Source organism: Antechinus flavipes, chromosome 2 (assembly GCF_016432865.1).
Source record: "Antechinus flavipes isolate AdamAnt ecotype Samford, QLD, Australia chromosome 2, AdamAnt_v2, whole genome shotgun sequence".
Classification (NCBI taxonomy): Eukaryota; Metazoa; Chordata; class Mammalia; order Dasyuromorphia; family Dasyuridae; genus Antechinus; species Antechinus flavipes.
This window is the reverse complement of record NC_067399.1, coordinates 406,885,476-406,912,507: the sequence shown is the minus strand read 5'-3', so window position 1 is coordinate 406,912,507 and position 27,032 is coordinate 406,885,476. Positions and strand designations below refer to the sequence as shown.

General features: G+C 34.7%; 1 protein-coding gene across 1 annotated transcript in view; it reads left to right on the top strand.

Moving 5' to 3' along the window:
- The first annotated feature begins 664 nt into the window (after window positions 1-664).
- The window catches only part of LOC127550130 (T-cell immunoglobulin and mucin domain-containing protein 4-like), a 33,705-nt gene continuing 7,337 nt past the window's right edge, over window positions 665-27,032 (top strand). The window contains exons 1-3 of the mRNA XM_051978788.1: window positions 665-736; window positions 10,669-11,007; window positions 11,645-12,067. Of these exons, the coding sequence (XP_051834748.1) occupies window positions 688-736; window positions 10,669-11,007; window positions 11,645-12,067 (811 nt within the window). The 5' untranslated portion in view covers window positions 665-687. The remainder of the gene's footprint in view (window positions 737-10,668; window positions 11,008-11,644; window positions 12,068-27,032) is intronic.

The following is a 27,032-nucleotide window of genomic DNA, read 5'->3' as shown; positions in this document are numbered from 1 at the left end:
GATGAGTTTTTCTGACTCCATATCTGACACTTTATTCCTGGTATCAACTAGCTGTCCTCATCTTCTGGCCTAATCACTATCATCTCCATGGAATTTCCTAAGCTTTGACTGCCATAGATCATCATCGTGATCATCATCACCACTCCAAAGAAGCATCTCTCCTCACCTTTTCTTTTTTTTCTTACTGCATTAACTGCATTAACATTTTTGCTTATGTGACTGTATTTTCTCCCTAATTTTTTTCTCACTTTTAGTATTAAGAGCAAAATGTTTCCAAGAATCAAGGTGAAAGATAGCATACAAGTGTCAGATGGAAGCAAACATCAATTTCACCTCTCTTAGGTTCCCATGAGACCATCAAAAATGTTAAACAAAAACAAACCAAACCCTACCATTCTGATCTTTTAGGCTATCTCCCCTCAGAATGCTGAGAATTTGCTAAGATTGCAAAATGCAATCATGTACACACAGGAATCCTTGATCCAACCCCCTCATTTCCCCAGTATCTAGGAAAGTATACTCAGCAAATCCCATATCTTGAGAGGCCATTCAAGAGAAGGTAAAAAAAAATATTGAGGCAAAAAGAGAAATGAAACTAAAAGAGTTTGACTCTGTCAGCATTCTAGCATTTATAAGCAATGCATTTTGAAAGGAGTCACAGAATCTCTGGGTCAGGAATCAGCCAAAATGACCAGTGGAATGCTCCTTTTCTGGATGGTTATTGAGCTCTATCTGAGTAAGTGTTCTGAGGTTTGCTGGGCACAGCTCCCCAGAGGATGATTCACTAGTATGCACCTTATGCTTCTGATGAATTGCTGAAATCAGATATCCCTCAGTGAAGAGTAAAGTGATTCCCCTCTTTTTACTATAGGCTTTCTCCTGTCCTTTTATTTTATTTTTTAGAGTAGGGGGCTGTCCAGTTGCTGGCTTGGGAATTTGTGAAAATGTTTACATTGGAGGCAGCAGATGCAGGGGGTGACATAAAATGGAAAGCAGAAAATACTTTGGTAGGTGTTTTTAGTTCAGCCATAGTCACTGGGATGTTTATTCTGATTTGAGCTCATATCAATCTTTTCAGCTCCATTCCTGACTGCTGTGTAGTCAGAGGACATTTACTGAAGTAGAGAAGCTTCTGGGGATATTTCTTTTATTCCATTTTATATTTTATGGTTTTGGGTGGTGGATCAAGGACAAATGAAGGATGACATTTGGTATAGAGGTAAGAACACTTGGATGTAAATTTAAAGACAAAGATTCTAGTCCTGACTTTGACTGATTAGAGACACAGCAGTTAGTCTGAATGGTGTAGGATTTGTAGTCAGAAGTCTTGGGCTCAAAGCATAATTCTTTTAATTTTAATTTCTTGTAATTATTATCTGTATGACAAGTCAAGTAATTTCCATTTTGGGGACTTCAGTTTCCTTATCTGAGAAAAATAAGGTTGGATTAGATTGCCTCTAAGGTCATTCTAACTTTCACAGTCTTTGGTTCCAATTTTATGTATGAAACTAAGAATATATATTATGTATGAAACTAAGCAAATAACTTTGGCTTTTTTTCTTGTAGAGAAATATTAAAGGAACTAGATTGGTTCTAGTTTGACCCAGTTCATTATGAGTTTGATCAAATCACTTGTTAATAGGCAAAGTCACAAGTTGAAGTAATTTTTGGTGACATAAATATAAAGGAGTTGGTGTGATCTACTGGGAAGTATACAAGACACAGAATCAGAAGGCATAGCCTTGAATTCTAATTTTATTCCTTAGGAGTTGTGTGATCTTAGGCAAATCATTTTAACATTTATAAGTCTTGGTTCAATCAACCATAAATAAGAAGGTCAAAAGAGATGCTCTCTAAGATCCCTTCTAAGTCAATTCTGCAATTTATAGGCACTATTTGAGACTCTAAAAGTTTAATATTTCCAAGAAAATGTTTACAACTTATTAAAATATTAAAAAAATTCTTATCTTTTGTTTTAAAATAACCTTTATTTTCAAAAATGTCCTCCTGTCCTTATAACTCAGAAAGACATCTTATGTAACAAAAATTTTTTAAAAGAGGAGACTTGTTGTTTTTTATATACATATCAGAACTCTGGATGAAGCTAACAAAGCATACCTATCTTTTTTTCTGATTTACAAAAAAAAACAGTAAAAACCTTTTGAGTCACCTATCTTGGGTAATATTTGGTATTCTTGGTTTTGACCACAAAATTCTCGCTTCTCTTAACATAGTAATGTGAAGAATGAAAACAGTGCTCTATCTGTTTTTGATAAGAAACCAGAGTTTTTTCTAGCCATTTGAGCAGTAATTTCCATGGGTCCCCCCTGTCTTTTTTTTGCTCAGAGGATGTGTTTTGTATCATACCTTATATCTTTGTCCTAAATCAAAGCTATGAAACTGTTCTTATTTATGAGTCTAAAATTGGACTCAAGAAATCAGGTATTTCATGTTACTATAAAGGGAGGAAAGAGTTCCCAATAGGGCAATGTTTCTTTTATGTCCATTGACCCATTCCAACCAATAGTGTTTAAGAATACAAAATGGTAAATTAGATAAAATTTGCTTTCTAGACTTTGTTTTTGCTTTGGGTTTTCTTCTAATTTTGTGTGTGTGTGTGTGTGTGTGTGTGTGTGTGTGTGTGTAGGTGGTGGGGAAAAAAGTAGTGTATATAGTCTTCTGATGCCTCCTATCACCCTTCTTTTTTCTTTTTTTTTTCCTTCTCTTTTGAAAGCCCCAACTGAAGCCATGCTTCTGAAGAATTATTTTGTGTTCCACCTTTCCCCACCAATCCCTAATCCCAGTTTCCAAACTCCCAATCCAGATCTGTTCATTTTATGTCATAAGACTCTTTTGTCTATTTTTTACAAGGGAGCAACTATTTAAGCTAATAAAGTATTCAATTTAATTGAATTGAATAGGCATTCACTCCAGACCAAATATATGCCCGTTACTATACTATGTATTAGGAATGCAAAGACTAAAATTAAAATGGTTTTTATCTTTCAGGAGCTTACCTTCATTATTGCATTCAGGCTAATGGGTTAAAATGTTTGTTAATAAAACTTCCAGTTATATAACCTTCATTTTTGGGTGTTCTTGCACATTCTTGAAGTTATTGTGCACAATGCATTCCTGGTTCTGTTTGTTTTGCTCAGAGTCAATTTGTGTAAATCTTTCTAGGCCTTTCTAAAATCAACTTGTTCATCATTTTTTATAGAACAATAATATTCCATTACCTTCATATACCACAACTTAGTCATTCCCTAATTGATGGGCATCTACTCATTTTCCAGTTCTTTACTACCACAAAAAAGAGTTGCTATAAACATTTTTGCACATGTGGATCTTTCCTCCTCCTTTATGATTTCCTTAGGATATAGACCTGTAATGGCACTACTGGGTCAAAGAGTATGCCCAATTGTATAGCCCTTTGAGCTTAGTTCCAAATTGCTCTCCAGAATGGTTGGATCATTTCACAACTCTACCAACAATGCATCATTGTCCCAGATTTCCCACATCCCCTCTAAAATTTATAATTATTTTTTTCCTGTTATCTTAGTCAATCTGAGAGGTATGAGAAAACTTCATTTCTGAATGTTACATTTTCTCTGTCCTATGGAGTGAACATCTTGTAACAAAGAATAAAAAAAGAAAAAAACAGTTGAGTTAAATTAATGCATCAGTCACCCAAGTCTGATGTTCATTCAATGTCTTTCACAAATTGTCCCCAACCTCTACAAAGATATTATAATTGTTAGGTGTTCAGTTTCTTTTTAATTTTTTCCCCTATATGTATAGTATATATTGTTTTTCTGGTTCTATTTCCTTAAGTGTTAATTTATGTGTTTTCTCATGTTTCTCTAGATTTTTCTCATTCATCATTTCTAACAGTGAAATAATGTTTCATTCTGTTCCTAACCATAATTTCGCCATTTCCTAATCCATTGTGGATATTCAGTTTTTTTCAATAAAAATTTTTTGTGACTCTCTTTGGGGTTTTCTTGGCAAAGACACCATTTTTTTTTTTGCCATTTCCTTCCTTATCTTATTTTACAGAGAGAGAAATCGAGGCAAACAAGGTTAAATGACTTGCCCAGGATTAAACAGCTAAGAAGTATGTGAAGCCAGATTTGAACTCAAGAAGATGAGTCTTTCGACCCTAGGCCTGTACTCTATTTACTATATCACCTAGTTGCCATCTCCTATCCACGCCATGCTCAAATTTTAAAGGGAGAAAGTTAGCTGGCTCTTTGACTCCACTTTTCCTTCAACTTTCAGGTAGCATATACTGCTTTTCCTGAATCGTTCTTCCCCAGTTGTTAGTATGCTCTCCCATAATACTTTGTCTTCATTTTGTGTATATTTTATATTATTTATCTAGTTTACTAGTTGTTTCCCTCAAGAGAATATAATTTCTTTGAGGGAAGGAACTGTTTCATTTTTGTTTGTATAACTAACCTTTAGAATGATTCCTGGATCACAGTAGATACTTACCAAAATTTATTGAGTGAATGAATTTTAAATATCTTTCTAAGGGATCGTGCTTCATCTTTTTCAACTAATCCAAAAAAAAGTGATCTTTAATGATAAAGATTTTCAGGCTAGGGAGAAGGATAAGTTAAAAGAGTATCTTATAGTCCCTTCAAAACACACTTATTAGATATCTTCTCTAACTTTGGTATGAGGAGGATGTTATATCATTCTGAGTGGAAAAACAGAACAAAGGAAGACAAGTGTGAATCCAATTACTTTTTTATGAGCAGTCAATTTCTTCAATAAGCACTTAATAAGCAATTTTTAAAACAAATTGGTTATATTTATCTATTTATCTAGGCAATAATTATCTAGGCAATAATTAGACTCCCATGTTCTCCTCTCTCAGATAGGAGGCAGTCTGGTAACTTTGTTGCATTAACAGTCTTCTGATTGGCTCACTGATTGGATGATTAAACCCAATGGAAGTCAGTGATTTAATACTCCATGGGAACTAGGAATTAGTAGGATACTGCTACATAATTTCATGGAAAGATTGCTGGATTGGGCACCAGAAGTCCTGAGTTAAAAATGCTGGCTCTGTTATTATCTGTGTGATCTTGGGCATGTAACAGCACTGTATTTTCTCCTGTGTAAAATGAGGATGGTGGAATAGATGGTCTCTAATTTGTTGTTATTCAACTCTTGTAACACCGTATGGAGTTTTCTTGGCAAAGGTACTGGATTGGTATTGCCATTTCCTTCTTCAGATGAGCTTTCAGTTGGGACTTAAAAGAAAGCAGAGATCAGTAGGGAGAGCAGAGAAAGGAAAGCATTCCAGGGGTGCCAGTAGAAGAAAGCCAAATTAAAAAAAAGCCAATTGAAAGATGGTTGCTTTATTCATTGAACAATCAAGAGATCAGTGTCACTGGAACAAACAGGTGTTATGAAGTAAGATATAAGAAGACTGAAAAGGTGGGGTGTGGGAATAGTTTCATGAAAGACTTTGAATGTCAAACAAATCATTTTTCATGTGATCCTGGAGGCAGTAGGGAACCACCAGAGTTTCCTGAGTGTGTTAAGTGTATGTGCGTATGCTTGTGTGAGTGTGTGCATAGGAGAAGACACACAGATATGACTTGATCCAATTTGAGCTTTAGAAAAATCCCTTCTCTAGTTCATAGAGAGTTAGCTTCTCAAAGTGATTAAATTCTAACCCTGTACTGGTACCATGCCAATAATTGAGCAAGAAAAGAAAATCTCCTTCCCGTTGCCCTTTAAATAAACACACACTTCTCAGATCATCTCTGCTGGGCAGATTCTATACTTCTATGCTGTGATTTGTGAAAATCCTTCTCATCTTCTTTCATCCTGTCTCATTTTGTATGAGACAAAATGAGTATTCCTAGTTAAAAAGGAGTGGAAGAATTGTGATATATGTATGTATGTTTGTGTCTCTGTGCATTTATACATATATATATATATTCACGGTTTTAAAATTTTTTTCCACTTGTGATCACTGTTTGTGTGTGTCTCTGTGCATTTATATATATATATAATATATATATTCAGGGATTTAAAAATTTTTCCACTTGTTAGCACTGTTTACCTAAGAAATTTTTATACATCTCTGGGTATATAGGCATATACCTATATATGTATATGTACCTATGTATGTATATGTACCTATATATGTATAACTATTTTATATGCAAATCAATATTTATTAATAATAAATCATAATTTTGTGATCTCTACATTCACTTAAACAGTCTCATATGGGATCACAAACCACAGTTTAAGAAGCTTTTATTTATATCACAGATTTCATTTTATTATCTTTTTTTCCCCAAACCATTCCTCTTCCAAACTTCCTCATTTCAATAGAGGGTACCACTTTTCTTTCAGTCACCCATGATCAAAATATGTTTAGTCACCACTACCTCTCACCTTCATATCCAGTCAGTTGCCAAATCTGTTTTCAGTTTTCACAACTTCATTGAATATAGTTTATTAACATATGAAAAAAAATGTGCTCACAGGGGCCGCTAGGTAGCGTCATAGTACATAGAGTGCCAGGCTTGGAATCAGAAAGACTCATCTTCCTGAGTTCAAATCTGACTTCAGACAATTTTTATTATGTGATCCTGGGCAAGTCACTTAACCCTGTTTTTCTCAGTTTCCTTACCTGTAAAAAGAGCTGAAGTTGGAAGTGGCAAATCCCTCCAGTATCTTTGCCAAGATAATCTCCAAAGGGGTTTTAAAGAGTTTGATACACTTAAAAACAACCACAAAAAGAAGTAGTAAAAATGTTGAGAATCAGAGCATCAGGGCAAGGTGGGAATTTAAATTCATCAAGTATTAAGCAAACAATGCATATTGGTTTGTGTGGGTTCATTCCCATACAATTTGGAAGATTTATATTCTTGCTGCCTGGAAGAAAGTTTATTAGTGTGAATAAACTGACCTAAAGTTAGATGTTGAGAGGACTTTGATACTTAGGAAAGATGACCACAGACATTAGGTCTTAACATTAGTTGTAAAAGGGTCTGGATGGGAAAGTGTGAACATTTAAGTGCAAATTTATTAAGACTGCTAGGAAAAATATGTCATTATATTCTTTTTTTGGGTGTGGTGTCAGTAACACATTAGTATGAAAAGGAAAGTATTTTATTATTGCAATTTAATGTTGATAATATAATAAAAGAATTGGGAAGAAATGGGAGAAATGGAAGAATTTAAACATAGCAACAAAATTAAACGAGCATCCAGGCTAAAGAAATAGAGAAATAAGAATGTCACCACTTTAAAGAGAAGAACTAGGATAAGTGGGGTAATGAGGTGGTGCAGTGGATAGAGTGCCAGGTGTGAAATCAGGAAGACAACCTCTTGAGTTAAAATCTAGAATCAGACATTATTATTTTTTTAAATAACTTTTTATTGATAGAACCCATACCAGGGTAATTTTCTACAGCATTATCCCTTGCATTCACTTCTGTTCCAATTTTTCCCCTCCCTCCCTCCACCCCCTCCCCCAGATGGCAAGCAGTCCTTTACATGTTGAATAGGTTACAGTATATCCTAGATACAATATATGTGTGCAGAACCGAACAGTTTTCTTGTTGCACAGGGAGAATTGAATTCAGAAGGTATAAATAACCCGGGAAGAAAAACAAAAATGCAAGCAGTTTATATTCATTTCCCAGTGTTCTTTCTTCTAGCTGCTTCTGTCCATCCTTGATCAATTAAAGCTCTCTTTATCGAAGAGATCCACTTCCATCAGAATACATCCTCAAACAGTATCGTTGTTGAGGTATATAATGATCTCCTGGTTCTGCTCATTTCACTTAGCATCAGTTCATGTAAGTCTCGCTAGTCCTCTCTGTAGTCATCCCACTGGTCATTCCTTACAGAACAATAATATTCCATAATGTTCATATACCACAATTTACTCAACCATTCTCCAATTGATGGGCATCCATTCATTTTCCAGCTTCTAGCCACTACTAACAGGGCTGCCACAAACATTTTGGCACATACAGGTCCCTTTCCCTTCTTTAGTATCTCTTTGGGGTATAAGCCTAGTAGAAACACTGCTGGATCAAAGGATATTCACAGTTTGATAACTTTTTGAGCATAGTTCCAAATTCTCTCCAGAATGGCTGGATGTGTTCACAATTCCACCAACAATGTATCAGTCAGACATTATTGATATAGATTTTATCATTTCAGTTGTAGCATGTAGAGCTCCAAGGGATCAGTGGCTCATAGAATCCTAGCTCTAGAGTTGGAAAAATCTTTAGCAATTATCTAGTCCAGTGGTTCTCCAACTTTTGTTTTCAGTATCTTTATCCTATTAAAAATTATTGAGGATCTCTCCAAAGCATTTTTGTTTATCTGGGATATATTTATAGACATTTACCATATTGGAAATAAAAACTATTTTTGAATTTGTAGACCCTCTAAATGATCTCTAGGATTCTCTAGACCATACTTTGAGAATTACTGAGTCAAATCCCCCATTTCCCAGGTAAGAAAATCAAGTAGGGGAGTAACTTGCCCATAGTCACAAAGATAATAGCCAGTAGATCAAGGATTTGAACCTATGTTTTACTTTGAAGATCTTACTTTCCAATCTAGAATTCTTTCTGGTATATTATTCTCATGTCCTTTAAATTATAACAATTTATGACATTGTTTAGAAAACGAAAGTGAATTCCCAGATCTACATATACAGCTCTATCTTTTTTCATATGCTATAATATGCATCAATCAGTTAGTCAACAAACATTTCTTAATTGTACATGTTTAGCCTATATTGGATTGCTTGCTGTCTAGGGGAAGGAGAAGATAGAAAGGGAGGGAGAAAAATTTGGAACATAAGTTTTGCAAGGGTGAATGCTGAAAACTATCTTTGCATGTACTTTGAAAAATAAAAAAGCTATTATAAATTAAAAAAAAAAACAACCAAACATTTCTTAAAGGCTTACTATAATGCTAAGGCACTATAGTGCCTTATGCTAAGCACTAGGGATACGAAAGAAATCCCCTCTCCTCAAACACACATACTCACAAACACATACACATACACACACACAGAAAAAGATTATGTGGAATTTTTTCCAACATATAAGTTTTATTGATTGAAGATCTTCACTAAAATTCTATTTTGATTTGGAGATAAAACTGTGTTTTTTGGAAGCTATGCTTGTAGGCTCCAACTCTTGTAGAGTTTACCAAGGCAAAAGGCCTTCAAATGCCATTATGGTAATAAGCTATCTGTCTATTTTATGAAGACCAGACTAATTAGGTACAGATAGGTTTATCACTATATTGCCCACAGGGTAATTATTTATTTTTGTAATAGTAACTTGAAAAGACTTTGTAATAAGACCAAGAAAGGTTTGGCAGATGTCCTTCCACTTACAATGTATTAAACCCTTGAATTATTGAAGCAATGGGGAAGATAAGATAGATTTGCAAAATACTTTATAAAAATATGTGCTAACATGAGAAAAAAAAACACCTTTTATTCCCCTTACTGCAGAAATGGGATTCCACAAGAGGAAGTATTGCCTATATTATCAAGCATGTTTGGGGGCGGGGCAGCTGGATGGCAAAGTGGATAGAGCTCTGGACCTGGAGTCACAAAAACTCATCTTCCTGAGTTCAAATCTGGCACTTCCTAGTTGTGTGATCCTGGGCAAGTCACTTAACTCTGTTCGTCTCAGTTACCTCACCTGTCAAACGAGCAAGAAAAGGAAATGGCAAACTACTTCACTATCTTTGAAAAAAAAAATTCCAGATCAGGTCACAAAGTTTTGGACAGTTAACTGAACAACAACAAAATCAAGGTGTGGTCAAAATGGTGACTGCTAACCTGATTTACTTTTGTTTTTCACACACAAGAAATGTCTTAACAGGTGGGGAGGAATTTTTTTGGAAACAAAGGTGATGTGAAAATAAAATATATCCATAAAAACAAAATCTCAAAAGGAATATCTTCCAGCAAAACACATATATGACCAGAGACATTAGCTCTTATCTTGGTAGTCATCTCATAAGTGGGTGTCATTAGTTGTAAAAGGGTCTGGATGGGAAAGTTAAGTGCAAATTCATTATGATTGCTAGAAAATATATCACTGACTATGTCCTTTTTTGGATGTGGAATCAGTAATGCATTAGTATGAAAAGGAAAGCATGTTATTATTGCAATCTAATGTTGATAATATAATGGAAAAATTGGGATAGTCATAGCAACAAAAGAAAATGAGTATCCATACTCATTTCCTTCAAGAGAAGAAAAAATAAGAATATAATCACTTTTAAGGGAAGAATTAGTGTAACTGGGACAGTTAGGTTGTGTAGTAGATAAAGTTCCAGGTGTGGAGTCAGGAAAACTCATTTTCCTGAGTTAAAATCTAGACTCAGACACTAGCTTTGTGACTGTAAGCAAATTATTTAACTCTGTTTGCCTCAGTTTCCTTATTTGTAAAACTAGAGAGAAAAGGAAATGACAAACTGTTCTAGTGTCTTTGCCAAGAAAACTCCAAATGGGATCATGAAGAAATAGATACAACTGAAATGACTGAACAACACAAAAATTTGTATGACTTCTGTTGAAGAAGCAGTAGAAAACAGAACATGGAAATTGTGTGTTTGACTTTATTTTTTTCTCTTTTTTTTATGTAGCCCAAGCCATATCAAAAACTGTGACAGGGTTTTTGGGTCACTCTGTACAGTTGCCTTGTTTCTACAGTGTTACAGATAGACAGAATCACGTGATGTGCTGGGGAAAAGATAAATGTCCCAATAACAAATGCAATGGAGAAATTGTCAGGACTGATGGAAGACGAATGACATGGTCAAAATCTTCAAAATATCAACTTCAAGGAAATATTGGGAGAGGTGATGTGACCCTGACAATCAAAAACACAAATATTGGTGATAGTGGCACATATTGCTGCCGGATAGAGGTGCCTGGGTGGTTTAATGATATCAAAAAGGAAATAGTTCTGCGGCTAGAGAAAGGTAAGCCCAAATTTGTGTGTTTGGAAAGGAGATAGTCAGATTTATGAGACTCAGTGTTGCTAGAGATTGTTTTTTTTAAGGATTGATGGGAGATGAAGATTAAATAATATATGCAGTAGCAAAGACTAGAGCTGAATCTAAGTATGCTTCCAAAATAGACATAGTTTATCTTCTTGAGATAAAATTATTTCTGATAAATCTTTTCTTACTTTCATATCTTTTGCAATTTTGGTTATTTGTACTTTTAAGCACACACACAAGTTACTTATATATGAACTTATAATACGTAGGATAAAGTATACAATTTGACTGATAGTGATTATTCTACTCTTGAAAAATTTGAATTAACTTTTTGATCTCAGCAGTTGAGGTATATATTTGCATGTTCAGTAAAAATAAGTGGGTCCTTCTTGGCTTATGAGAGTTAGGTAAAGTCCACATACTTAAGTAACATCTAGGTCTGTAGCCATCAGAGCCAGCTTATGCAAATCTGAATGTTTTGCCTAGTGGATTCTTCTAGGACTAGAAATGTGAAATTCTTAACTGAGGACGTTCTCTGTTTTGTGTTTATTTTTAAATCTGTATTTCTCTTGGATTGTACTTGATGGCAGATAGATCTTTTATTTGGTTACTTCAGGTCCAACCCCAACTACTCACCGGACTACAACTACTCATCTGACTACAACTCAGCCAGCTACAACTACTCATCTGACTACAAATCAGCCAACTACAACTACTCATCTGACTACAAATCAGCCAACTACAACTACTCAGTTGACTACAACTCAGCCAGCTACAACTACTCAGTTGGCCACAACTCCTCTTCCTGATATAACTGTTCATCAGGCTACAACAACTTGTCCACCTACAACAGCCACAACAGCTCTCCAAATAACCACTTCATTTATTCCTAACCTAACGACTATAATGACGCACCAGTTGACTTCAGTCACTCTGAAATCAACAACAGCAACTCTTCCTCTAAAATCTACTTCAAATCAAGTTACAGCTCCAACATTGAGCCCTCTCCCATTGACAGAAGTTGCTCCTGGGACTACAGGTACACAACACAAACAGTTAATTATCCTTTCTTCCTTTTAAGTTGAATTTGAACTCTTGGGAACAGAATCCAGGAGGAAACTCTTTTTAGACAATCTGAGAAAGCCACCTTGTGTCAGTGCCATGGTCTTTGGAGACAGCCTTGTTTCTGACATAAGAGATTGAGGGATAGTTTATGCCATGATATGATCTTTTCCTATGGCATATATCTCAAAAGCCAAGGTAAGGATGCTCCCAAATACCTCTAGATTCTGTTACATCTATCATCCATAATTTTATCTTTGTTTTTCTTGAACTGATTATAACTTTCATCTCCATCATCTTTTAGAGTATTCAGTTCTTAAGTTCTGGAACTTTAGGAAGATTTATTTTAAAGCTATGATTATTGAACATTGAAAAAATGTTCAGGTGAAAATGCAAAAGGTCTCTTAAAAGTTTTAACCTACTTCAGAAATGACTATACAACTTGAATGTTTGATCGCCTCAATGGAACTGTGATCTCATCCATGTGAAGACTTCCTTTTACTCTTGTAGTTGTCACCAACCAAAAAATTGTCCCTTGAAATTCTTGTTGATAAGAATTATTTCAATTCTTTAGAAAACATACTGTGCATTCTTTTAATATTTTGTGGATATCTATGCATCCTATTGCTTTGTGACAGTACTGCTCTGTGATCATCATATATATATATTTGATTCTAAATATTCCTGCAGATATCTCTTCGGCTGCATATTAAATGTCTTGCTAATATTGAGAAGTTATAATTCCTTTATAATTCTGGTTGTCACATAATCACAGAATCCTAAACCCTTTTCTTATTCCAGTATGTTCAAACTTTTCTCAAACTCCACTTTCTTTCAGATCAGTGAATTGTTGTTTTTCAGTTATGTTTGACTTTTTGTGACCCCATTTGATTTAAAAAAATTTTTTTTTTGTAAAAATACTGGCAGATTTGCCATTTCCTTCTGCAGCTCATTTTACAGATGAGGACACTAAGGCAAACAGGATTAAATAACATACCCAAGATCACATAGCTAGGAAATATCTAAGGCCAGATTTGAACTGAGATCTTCCTGACTCCAGGTTTGGTATTCTGTTTATTGTATCATTTAACTGTCCTAGTAGATTGTTTCACCCTAAATAGTCCTTAAATAACTATTGTCAAAACATTTGATGGGAAAGCAGGTTCAACCATATTTCAAGTTGTGGTTGGCTAAGGGTCTTGTCTTTCTATCTTTAACTTATTATTGAAAAGGGATAACTATTTGTCTGCATGTTACTGCAATCCGTTTGATTTTCTAGGTTATGAATAAAGCACCCACTGTGACCACAATGTCTTTTTCCACTTTGAAAATAGGCACAGGTGGCATCTGTGAATATAATCCAATACCAGGCTGAGAAGAATAAGCAAGTAATTGAATCACTCACTAATTAGAGTAACTTTTCATGCTAGCTCACCACTAGGTATGTGCTTTTGTCTTTAGGCCAAGAAACCAATTTCTGCTTTCTCTATCATTCCTTTATAGAGGTGTGTAATGTAAAAGAGAGAGTTGGAAACATGGAGCTGGAGATCTGAATAGAGAAAAAGTTGTATGTATGTGTGTATGAACGCACAAAGTAGATAAATCCAATTTGATGACAGTAAACAAGATCACCCACGAAGTCAACAATAAATCAACAAGCATTTGTTAAACACCAACCATGTTCTAGATAGTTGGTAAATAACTGGGCAGTAAAATAGAATTCTAGGACTAAGGTCAGGAAGACTCATTTTCCTAACTTCAAATCTGACCTCAGACACTTATTAGCTATGTGACCCTAGGCAAGTCACTCAGTCCTGTTTGTCTTGGTTTCCTTATCTATAAAATGACCTTGAGAAGGACATGGTAAAGCACTTAATTTTCTTTGCTAAGAAAACCCCATAGAGTTGAATATGACTGAAAAACTGTGCTAAGCTTTAGGGATACAAAGAAAGGCAAAAATAGTCTATGATTAAGGAGAATGATATGGAGGAAACAATATGCAAACAACTATGTGCTATCAAGTTCCATATGTGGTAAATTGGAAGTAATTTCAGAAGAAAAGCACTAGCAGTGAGGTGTTACAGGGAAGGATTTTTGTAAAATATGGGGTTTTAGCTGAGAATTGAAGCAATATAGGGAACTTGGAAGAGGGAGACAGAGAGAGAACATTACACGTATGGTGAATGGTCAATGAAAAGCCATCAGTCAGGAGGTGGTCTATCTCATATAAGGAACAACACAGATGCCGATATCATTGGGTTGTAGATGTATAAAAGGAATAAAGTGTAAGAAGACTAGAAGAGTAGGAAAATGTCAGGTTATAAAGGACTTTAAAAGTCAAAGAGAAAATTTTTCTATTTGATCCCAGGAGAAAAAGGAAGTCAATGAAGTTTATTGCAGGCAAGGGTATTAAATGGTCAGACTTATGTCTTTGGGAGATGAGTTTAACATCGGAGTGGAGGATGGGTTGGGGAGGGGAAAGATTTGAAGAATCCATTGTAGATGGCTATGTTAAAGGTACATGTTCGAGTTGATGAGGTTCTGAACCAGTGTGTAGCAATGTCCAAAGAAAGGTCAAATTAGCAGGATTTGGCAACTCATTGAATATAGGAGAGGTGGTGAGGGAAAGAGAGAAGAGGATGCCACTTGGAGTATGCTGATGCCTTTGAAAGTTATAGAGAAGTTAGTAAGAAGGAAAGGTTTGGGAACAAAAATAATGAATTCAGTCTTGGAGATGTTAAGTTTAAGATGTATATAGGACATTCAGTTTAAAATGTTCAATGATATAAGAACCAATTCCAGAAAAGGGGATTATAAGAATAAAAGAATGCTCAGATCAGATTTTTAGAAATCACTCACATTGAGGAGATGGAAAGCTGAACCAGCACAGAGGACAAAACAGAAACAGACAAATAGGAGAATCTGCAAAGGGGAGTGTCATCTGAGAGACCAGAGTGTATTAAAAAAGAAATTTGATAAATTGCATTAAAAGGTGCACAGAGGTGAAAGATGAAGTCAAAAGGAGCCATTTATCTTGGAAAGTACGTTTCTGTAATCCCTTTTCCTTGATGTTCTTTTTTTTTAAAATTCATTTTATTTGAAAAAAAAAAACAGTAAGAAAAAAAAAAAGAAAAACAGCAAAGAAATACAAAACAAAATAAAGCAAAACAGAAGAAAACATTGTCACATGCCCAGCAGAACATCAGGAAGGATTCAAAATCAAATTTATTGATCAAGAAAGATATATATTAGTAGAAGTTATATTCGTGATTATCCATTTTTCTTTACTTCCTTGTAAATTGTCCTTTAGTTCTCTACTGTGTACCTTATTTATTTTATTCTTTTTTTCTCTCTTTCATCTCCTCCCTACCCCCAAGCAAGCTACCGTTATGATATACTTATGTATACATATATAGATATATAGATACATACACAGCCATCCACATATACCTCACATACACACATGTCTTTCTTATCCCTGATGCCTTTTTAATTAAATTCTGCTCCATAACTTGCCTTACTGTTACTTAACCTTCCCTTTCCCAAGGATCCTTCCTTTGCCTTTTCCCCTTATCTTTTGTTTCCCCATTCACCAATCCCTACCCCCTTATTTCTTTATATATTTTGGAGGAAACTATGTCCTTCATGGTATATATGTAGTGTTACCTATTGAGCCCATTCCCAGTGTGAGTAGGTTTTCAGAACTACAAGCCTATGTTCTTTAGCACCAAAGTTACCCTCATGGCATTGCATCTTTCCAGATGCTAGCATTGAGGTGAGTGAGCTCAGTTACCAATTTTCTATATTTTAAGTTGCCTGTGAAGAAATTTTTGTTTTTCAAAGAATTGGCAAGTTACTTCTCAGAGCAACCTTCCATGTAGCTGTGAAGAGGATGAGTGGAGTTTCAACTTCTCCCATCCAACTTGATGTATTTGATGTTTATGTTTATTCTTTATTCACTCTGGGAACAGATTACAGGCCACTACAGATGCCTCTTCACATTTCTTCCTTGGGTCTGATACATACACTTGGACAAGGAGGGACAGATACTCATGCCATATTCTTTCTTTCAGATTATTTATGTTCACATTTTTCTTATTATCCCTTTTCTGCCCAGGGATATTATATTTCTTTCCATTTGGTGAGGAAAGGTGGACTTTATTGAAACAGAGAAGAAAGAAGCAAATTTTCTTTTAAAAAAAGTTTTTACTCTTTTTTGTTTTTATGTCATTTAGATTTGCCAGGATTTGTCCTCCTGTTCTCATTCTCAGAGAATTATTGCTTATAAAAAAAAAATTTAAAGAAAAACAAAAATAAAAGTGTAAACTTAATATAAAAAATTAGTACAACAAATCAACACATTGGAAAATTCTGATGTTATTTGTAATATTTCAAAACTGTGGAACCTCCCCTTCCACACTTCTAGAAAGAAATGAAGAGAAGTCAGTGGTGGCAGTTGCGAAGAGGGGTATCTTTTCATATTTCTTCTTTGGTATCAAGTTCATTCTCTATAACTTCTCAACATTATACTTTGTTTTGTGGTGGTACTTTCCATTTTCATTATTTTAATCATTATGTTTATTGCTTTTCTATTTTCACTTCACTTTGCATCAACTCATATATGTCTTTTCATGTTTCTCTGACTATATCATGTTCTTAATTTGTTATAGTACAATAACATTTCATTATAGATATGTACTATGATTTTTGCTGTCCATTTTTATTTCCTGCCTTCTTCACAATCATTTTCTTTCCTATTTGTCATAAAATCCCTTCTGTGGGTCTCTGTTCTTTCACTCTTCTGGATGCTATTTGCCACTATGATTTCTGGTTTCCCCTTTGAAACAAAATGCTATCCATGGAAGCTTAACTCTTTCAGAGGGAGTGGTCTTTTAAAGCACCAAATCCTTGCAAATTATATCCATTATAAGGTTCCCATATCCCATTATGGATTCTTTCTTTTTCATGGGAGTAGTCATTAGTGATATATCTTATTACAACTGAATTGAAATTTTCCCTTTCTTCTACCCTGTTTCAATCCTTTTTTTTGGGCACCCTACTCATCCTCCTAGTCACTCTTCTTCCTAAGAGACTATAGAAGTTATTTTTATTTAATGGTTTATCTTGATTTAAATAAAATACCTCAGACACTCCTTTCTACCTCATTTCTTTCCTCTCTCTTTTTAGGTATTTTTCCATTCTATAGTTTAGTCCCACCAAAATCAAAATAAAACTTAAATTGTTTCATCTGGGTAAAAGGTGTTATCTCATGATGTTTTAGGCTTATTCCTTCCATAGTACTAAGTTCCAGGTTCATCTTTATCTCCATATGTAGTTTTAGAGAGAAATCACTTAATAATTCCTATGTTGTTGCTTTGCTGTTCCTATTATTATGAACTCTTTTAGCTTCTTTTTCTATTAGGGTTTTTATTTTTTCCCCCACCTTTTCTAGGATAATTTGTTTTGTTAGTTCCACTTTTCTTGGTAGCTATATTTATTTATTTTTTATATTTCTGTTCTCTAGGAATGTTTTCAGATTTATTTATCTATATACATATGAAATATATAATTATATATATTATGTTTATATAGATAGAGATGTATACACACATATATTTGGTGGAGGGGGAAGAGAGTAGTTCAAATATATCTCTTTCATTGAACCTTTTAAAAAAATGATGATTAGGGTTAGGTTTGCTGGGGATGTACTTTGAGTTGTATTTTGAACTTTTTTGCTCTTTGGAACATATTATTCCATTCCTTTTTGTAGTTTTGGGGCTCAGATTAACCTTGTGTTATTGAAATTTCCTTCCCTTTATATAGGAAGATTTTTTCCCCTGGTTATTTGTAGAATTTCTTGTTGGAATTGATCAATTTAATCACTTTATTTCTTGAGTCTATGCACTAAAAATGCACTAAAAAGAAGGTTACCTTGAGATCATTTTTATTGGCACCTTGTTTTCTTTGTTCTGAACTTCTGGCTAGTTTCCTTATATGATTTCTTATATTGTAGAATTCAGATTTTTTTTGATTTGTCAACATGACCCCTTCTGGGTAATCTATGATTCTTAAATTATATTTATATATTTAAGATCAATGTATTTTGCTCATAAAGAGATTATATATTCTTTTAAACATTCATTATTGCTCCTTTTCTTCTCAGATTGTTCTTTACTGCTATTCCTAAAATAGTTGTTTTTTTTTCCTTCTATTTCTTTGGAATCACCACTATGGATTCTAGTTTTTCTATTTTTCCTATTATTTCTGATGTACAGTCATAACATCTGCCTTCATAATTCTTATTTTTTTCCTATTAGACTATTCTGAAACATATTTCTGGGGTTCTGTGAGTATTCTGCCTCAGTGGGTATTCATTCATTTTTTTTTCATCTTAAATTTTTTCTTTTAAAATGGCTGGATTCACTTAAATATTTCAGAGATCATCTTCACTTCTATTTTCTTGTTGATTTATCTGCTAGTGCTCAAGATTTTTTAACTAGTTTTCTTCTATTTGGTATCTTTGATAATTTTGACCTATTTTCCTTGTATGGCCTAGTTTGAATGCCAATCCCTTTTCTTCAGTCCTGATGCAATTCCTCATTCTCCACAGGCTATGCCTCAATCATTTTTTGATGTCCTCAGCATCTATATATCTATTTACTTTAGGTATCTCTATTTATTTTATATATGGACAAAGTTTTTTCACAAATTTTTTTTTCAATAAACAAAAATCTGTTTTATCTCTCTCCCATTCCTCCCTCTTTAAAAAAGAAGAAAAAAAGAACTCTTGTAAAAAATATAGTCACACAAAAGAAGTTCCTACATTGACCATGTCCAAAAAAAATCTATATCTATATCTAATCTATACCTACATCTATCTATCTATCTATCTATCTATCTATTTATCTATATATCTATATCTGCACCCTGAGTCGATCAATTTCTCTTTAAGGTGATTATCATATTTTATCACATGGGCCCTCTGGAATTAACACTTCATTGAATCAGCCAGAGTTCTTAAGTTGTTTGTCTTTACATTGTTCTTGCATATTTTTTTCTCCTGGTTATGTTCATTATACTCTGCATTAGTTCATAAATTAGTTCCCAAGTTTCTCTGAAACTGTCTTCATGAATTCTTATAACACAGTAGTGTTTTGTTATGTTCATATAGCAAAATTTGTTCATCCATTTCTTAATTGATGATGTCTCCTTGATTTCCAGTTCTTTGCTACTGTAAAAGTACTGCTATAAATAATTTTGTGTATATGGAGCCTTTGTTAAAAGCAAGCTTTCTATGAGTGAGGTCACCATTGTTTTCTTATACTTTCAACATCCACAGGGAGAGGTCACTTTAGGTGTCTTTCTTTGTTTTACACACAGACAAACAGAAATTTAGGAAGGCAAGGCAATTTACAGGATTGTGACTATCTCAGAACTTATTCCAATAACTTATGTGTTCTCAGAAACAAAAAATAAGACATAGCACCTCATAATTACATCTAAGATTTCTTGAAAAAAAGAGAGAAATGTCTTTCCTTTCAAAGAGATTTTGGCATCTCTGATTTTTATGCCACAGATTTCACAGAAAGACTTGAGGTGGGAGATGTACCATGTGTGCTGTTTTTTATTTCTGAGACACTAATTTGCTTGAGTATCATCCCTGATAAAAAAGCATAGCCAAACTGGTTTAATAATAATCATACTTGACATTGGTGGAATGCTTTCTACAAGCCAAAATACTATTCTGTTATCACATTTGATCTTCTCAATGCCCTTATGATGAAAGGCAGGTAATACTATATCTAATTTTCCAGGTGCAAAGAGGTTCAAGAACTTGTGGAAGGTCACACAGATAGTGCCAGGGCTAGAAACAGGGCTTAATTCAGCTTTCCTTTTATCTGGTACATCTTCACTTAGAGGGATGGGAGGGAGGTGGGAAAGGATGAACCCAATATTACTAAGACCTTACGTTGCTCTTTTTCTAGTCTGATCAGTCCAAACAACATTTGTTAAGTATCTGTTATATATCATAGTAGGTCCTGGAGGTAAGAATCGAAAAGAATGACAGATTAATACAAAAACTCAAGGAAACCAAAGAGGGACTTTTTGGTTCTCCTATTAGTATTGTATTGGGCAGAAGTCTTAGATAGTTTTCATATTAGCCCAACATTTTACAAATAGCTGGTTCCTTCAGAATGTCCAGGACCAGTTTATATTGAGAATGAAAGGATATTCTATGAAATCCTTGAGGAGCCTTTGCAAGTCTCAACTTAAAGACATGAGATTAAATATTAGTAGAAAAATGAAAATTCTTGGTCTTTGTGAGTAAAAAATTATGGACAGGTGGCACAGTGGATAGAGTGGTAGGCAAAAGTAAGGAAGATTTATTTTTGTGAGTTCAAATCTGGTCTCAGATCATTTAATCTTGTTTGCTTTAGTTTCCTCATCTGTAAAATGAGCTGGAGAAGGAAATGGCAAACCATACTAGTATTTTTGCCAACAAAGCCACAAATGGGGTCAGACACAATTGAACAACAACAATAAGAGTAAGAAATTGGATCAGAATGAAACTAGAAGAAACAAATGAGGGTAAGGATTGGTGGGGAGATTTTGAACAGTAGAACATAGTCATCTATAAAATGGAGGCCCAGAGAGTTGTAGTGCTTTAGCTAAAGTTATACAGTTATTTATAGACAGAGATTCTAGACCAGTGATATTAAACTGAAATAAGAAATGGGTCACTAAACCACACATATATAAAGATTCCTGATAGCTGCATCTTGATGTAGGAACAGAATATTAATATTTTCTAAATTCTATTGTACTTTTATTTATTATGTTAAATATTTCTCTATCAGGCTTTACTCTGGTTCAGGACACATTTAGGATTGTTGCAACACCCAGATTCTGTATTTAGCTCCTCTGGGCCAGAGCATGATATCAAGCTTTTGAGCCCTTTTTCTTCTATTAGGAAGCTGAATACATTGACTCTGGAAAGCAGTGTGGGAGGTTAAGTGTGAATGTGGGAGTCTAGCAGTAACCTGGCAAGAAGGTGTGGAGGTACTAGTGTATGTTGTGCCCTTGAAAATGATTCCTTGAGCTATCTGTAGGTATATACATCTATTGGTTATTAGCCTTTGGGAAAAGTTCATTGTTTTTGTCTATTTCATATCACTTAAGATCATAATCTCATAAATTTATGGCTATAAGGGCCCTTTGAAATCATAGGATTGAAAGAAAGGAGGCCAACTGGTTCAAACTTCTTATTTGATAGATGACAAAATGAAGATTCAGAAATGTTGGGTCCTGGCCAGGGTCACATAATCCCCATATTGACACAGGTAAAATTCAAAACCAGGTCCTCTAACTGTATGATCAATTCCTTTCTATAACTCCAGAAAGCTTTGTAAGAGACAGTTTTTTTAAATTTTTCATCATCCCAGGAGACTTGTGAATATATTTGGATGTTCATCACTGGTGGAGAAATATCTTCTGAACCAATTTTCCTTACCATCTTAAATCCCTTCTGAGTAGCAAGTCAGATGTTTAAGGAACTATAGTCAGACTTTCAGTGCATGAGAACATAATTTCTTGCATGAAAGTAAGCTCTTGATGGCTCCCCAAAGGCTTCCATTGCTTCTGAGGAAAGACTTTGATACTAAGAAGAAAAGAATGTCATATCTCTATGATTTTCTAAATAGGATGAAGTGGCTCAGACATGAATATAGGACTTCCTGTCTGAGGACAGATTGTCTGATTAGCTTCAAAAAGATTTTGACTTAGGTCCCCAAATGAATCATTATCCTGTCATTGGCATTAATTCAAGCTGAAGACTGATTTCCAATTTAAATGGACATAAACAGAAGGATAAAGACTTCTTGATCAATTCAGTAAAATTGGATAAAATGAACACTGCCTGTAATAACATCCATCTTTTCCCGAAGATACTTACCACAGCCTTTTCTTGGTCTCTGAGGGACAGTTTCAGGAAATTTGCTTTTCCTTCTTGCATCCTGACTTTTTGTAAAGCTAGATAGCAGTCTGGGCCTCAGAATGTCAAATATAATAGTCCTTCCTGGATGGAAAAGGATCATATAGGGATTTGGGGGAAGGAGGGAGAAAAGAAGGCAGATTATTGGGAAGTGATTCTGGTTCCAAGAATAAAATGGATTAATAAAATATAATAAAAGAATCACCTAGAGAAAGCAGATTAGAAGCATCAGGATTTTTTTTTGTTTGTTTTTGTAACTTTGGTGTTTTCTTTGGTGTAACTTTGGTGTTTGGAAAAGTGATATAAAGAGCTTTTTTGATTTTTCAGAAGAGAACTCTTGGGAAAAGAAGATGGGAGCTAAGTTAATTTTGTTAAATGGAGATCAAGTCAATGAATAGGAACAGAACTAAGAGATCATTCAATGTAACCCCCTTGTTTTTAATAGATGATGAAAACAAAGCCTCAATAAAGGAAATATCTTGTCCAGAATCCAGCAGGCAAGCTTGGGTCGAGAATATAGAGCTCCTAGACCCTAATCTCATGTTGTTTTTCTATTACATTTGACTGTTTTTTAAAAGATAAGACATAATTTTGGAAACTAGTATTTCAGTGAATAATTTTTTAAAGGGTATGTATGATATTACAAGAAGAATGATTCTTCTAGGTGAAAGATAGATAGAAAGAAAACAGAAGTCAGCAGAAAGATCCTTGTTTTCACTTGAAATCTAAGAATGAAACAGGTTTTAATTAATTTCAAAGGCAATGTTTTTTGTGAGGTACCATTTATTTTATATCTTGTTCATGTTAATTTTCTTTGTCCATTTGGCTTTCTGTGTGTGGATAGTTTGGCTGAATTCTTTTGAAAGATTATCATTTTCATGCCAAAATGCCATTAGCCAATGAAAGCTGGAGGGCTTCACAATTTATAGGAATTTCTATTCCATTCACATTCTGCTAAACAACTTCCATGATAGTTGCAAATGTTTTTGTAGTGCATGAGTTTCTGTGCTTTTTATCTTGCTTGATATTAATAATTAGAAAATCATTCAAGTTATATGTATTATATACCTCCCCCAAATAAATCCCAAGTCCCCAAATCTTGTATAATTTTAACATTTGGATGGCAGACAATTTGTTGAAGTCCCATTCATATTGTTCCTTTCTATACAAAGTTAAATGTTTCTTTTTAAAAAAATGTTTCTTTATGATGAATAAATAGACACAGTAGGATCTTGAATTTGCTGTTCTTTTTAATGCAAATTTGTCACAGTAAAGATTTGGTCTGTGAAGAATATCATTTATGAAAATCAGGCTTCTTGAATCTTTCTCAAGAATGTTGTTTCATGTGTAAATTATTCTCATGAAGATTTTGTAGAGATTAGAAAGTGGATATATGGGTTAGCTGTTATTGTTGTTTCCCTGATTTGCTTTTTAAACATAATAATAACGTCTATAATTTCCCCCAAAGCTTTCATATCCTTGCGTAATTCAGGTATCTTTAAAACTGATCCCTTGATGCCCTCAACATTACATCATCTCTGTCAAGATCTAATATTTCTATATGCACATTTAGATTTTTTTTTGCTTGTGCCATTTTTATTTTCAATATCTAGCAATTTAGCATCTTTGTTTTCATTAGTATCATTCTTACTTCCTCATGAAGCACACTTGGGGGCTTTAGTTCTAGAATTCAAATATAATAGTTCCATTGTTATTAGTGGGGAAAATATTTTATTATGGTAATATTGGTAGATGCTTGCTTTTTTTTGGGGGGGGGAGGAGAGGTCTGTTCTTCCATTTTTGTCCTAAATGTTTTAGGAATAATCTGGCTTATTTGGGTCTCTTACCAAGTTGACTATAAATTTATTGTCTCTATACTGCTTCTTTCTGTTTTATGAGATGGTAGCTGGTGAGAATGCTAAGACAAAGGATGAAGAGAGAGAGGGGAGAGAGAGAGAAGAGAGCAGAGAGAAAAAGAGAGAGAGAGAGAGAGAGAGAGAGAGAGAGAGAGAGAGAGAGAGAGAGAGAGAGAGAAACAGAGAAACAGAGACAGACAGAAAAACAGAAGCAGACAGAGGCAGAGAGACAGAAAGATAGAGAGACAAAAAGGAAGAGAAAGAGACACAGAGAGACATAGAAATAGAGAGAAGAAACAGAAACACATATACACAGAGACAGACAGACATATACAGTCCCAGACCCAGATACAGAGAGACAGACAGAAGCAGAGAGATAGACATATAGAGACAGAGGCAGAGAGACAGAGACACACAGAAAAAGAGACAAAAATAGAGAAAGAGAAAAGCAGAGAAATGGAGAGAGAGAGAGAAGAAAGAGAAAGAAAAGAGCCAGAAAGAGACACAGAAAGAGACACACACACAGAGATACACAGAGACACACACAGAGAGGTTCATGCACACACACACAAAACTCTTCTACCCCCTTCCCTCCTTCTCCCCTCTTCTTCCTCCCCCCCCCCCACACACAAAGGAGGTTTCTGATCCTCTGGCTCACTTATTTTTAGCTATTGTAACCTGGGATAAGTTATTGAATTTCTCTGGCCTTCTTAGCTTCCTGACCTGTAAAATGAGGAGCTTGAAGACAGAGGATTAGTCAAGATGCTATTGAGAATCTTGACATATATGAGATCTATCATTTTGTGGTATTTCTTTTTATTGTTAATCACTACACAAATTAATGTTAAGTGAACTGTGGTTCTAGACTGGGGCCATATATACCGTTATCAGATTTGGGTTTAATGGTTAGGCTCTTCTGAGAAAAAGCTGTGCTCAACAGTGACCTTTGGGACTTAGATTCTTAGTAAGGAAGACTTATGTGAGAGAATACTATCTTTTTATGAGTTTTTTTTTTAATCTAGTCATTTAACTAGAACAGTTTGTAGAAGGAAGTTATAATTATCTTCTTGCACTGCAGGCTATTTCCTTTATAAACCCTAAGATCCACAAGGGCAGGGAAGATGATCCTCTTCCTCTTCTCCTTTTTCTCCTTTCTCCTCTACTCCTTCCCCTCTTCCTTCTCTTCTCCTTCCCATTTCCTTTCCTCTCATTTCTTTCCCTTCTCTCCCTCCCTTTCCCTTCTCCCTCCCTTTCCTCCTCTTCCTCCTTCTCCTCCTCCTCCTCCTTCTCCTCCTCCTCTTCTTCCTCCTCCTCCTCCTCTTTTTTCTTTCTTCCTGCTGTAGAACAAGCCTCAGGTTTGACATTGGAAAACCTGGCTTCACATCCTAGATCTCTCACTTACTATCTTTTTGCAACACTTTTTACAACAAGTTATTTTCTTCTCTTAGACTTGGTCACCTTATCTGCAAGATGGAATGGTGATGGTGTTATTTGGTCCATATGGATAAACTAGTCCCAAAGCCAGTTCTTTGAACATAATATTTGCTCAATAAATACTTTTTTGCTAGCTTGATGAGGAAGTCCTGTTCTGATTCCAGATTAGCTACTCACTATTTGGACAAGTTGCTTAACCCCTCTGGTCCTCAGTTTTCTTTTCTATAAAAGGAATTTGGACTAAAATGCTCCCTAACTATTGTTATTTTGCATATTGTACTTTGAAGTTTTAAAAGCACTTTAAATATGTTGTCATTTGACTCTTGCAACAACCATGCAAAGTAGATGTTATTTCTATCCTCGTTTACAGATTAGAAAACTGAGACTGAGAGTGGTTAAGTGAATGGACCAGAGTTATATTAAATAGTGTCTCCTGCTGCTGTAATTCTATGAAATACTGGTTGTTGTTCAGTGACTTCCATTTGGTGTTTTCTTGGCAAAGATACTGGAGTGGTTTGCCTTTTCCTTCTCTAGTTCCTCTTACAGATTAGGAAAGTGAAGCAAACAGAGTTAAGTGATTTGCCCAGGATCACACAGGTAGTTAGTATCTGAGGTTAGATTTGAACTCACAAAAATGAATATCCATGACTTTAGGCTGGCACCTTACCTACTGCACTGCCTGGCTGCCCATAATGTACTGCAGTGTTTCATAGAAAAGCCTTGACAAGGAACCAGGATTTATCAATATACATCATCAATTTCATATGGGATAATGGGAAAACCATTTCCTGTTGCTGGGTTTCAATTCCCCCATTTATAAAATAAAGAGGCTAGACTAGGCTAAATGATCTCCAAGCCTTTCCACCTGCAGTATCTTATAATTGATTAAATGGCATTTTTTCCCACCTCTGCTTATTTTTGTTTGTTTGTTTGTTTAAATCAAAATCCTATCACAGATTATCCAGCAGGGGTCAGGATAAGACAGGGAGACAATGAAAAAGATTTGATTTGAGAAAATGTTTTGAAGAGTTTTTCATAAATATTTTCATTGTAGCTCTGTGTTCTGATTGTATCACCAAAATGACTTGTTCCAGAACAAATTTTGTGTGCAAAATGTAGGTGGTTTAATACAAAACTAGGAGTCAGCCAGTAGCCATTGTCAGCAATAGTTGAGAGAGAGTAAAAAGCAGTGATTGGTTCTAGCAGTAAGACTGAAACTCAACTTACCATGTAACCCCAGGCACTTAGAGGTGACTCAATTTTTCTCCTCAGTTTCTTCCTTTGTAAAATAAAGGGATTTGATTACAGGATCTCTGAAGTCCCTTCCAAGCTCTAAACTGTTGAGTCCAGCTGCCTGTGGCTATGGTTATCTGCCAACACAATGAAATAGGATGTTTAATAATAAAGCCAATTTGAACGTATTTTATTTGGACCTGATCCTTTCCTGAATCTCACTAGTTCCATGAATTTAAATACTCAATGATTTTTTAAAAAAAGTTTAATAATTACTCCTCCACACATTTTTTCTAATTACCCAAACAACTCAACAATATGGATGTGAAAAGGTTAAGAGTGACAGACTTATTTAGACAGGTTCATTATAATATCAAGAGTCTTTTTGGGGGAAAGAAGAATTCTATTTCTACAATTGTTTTCAACCG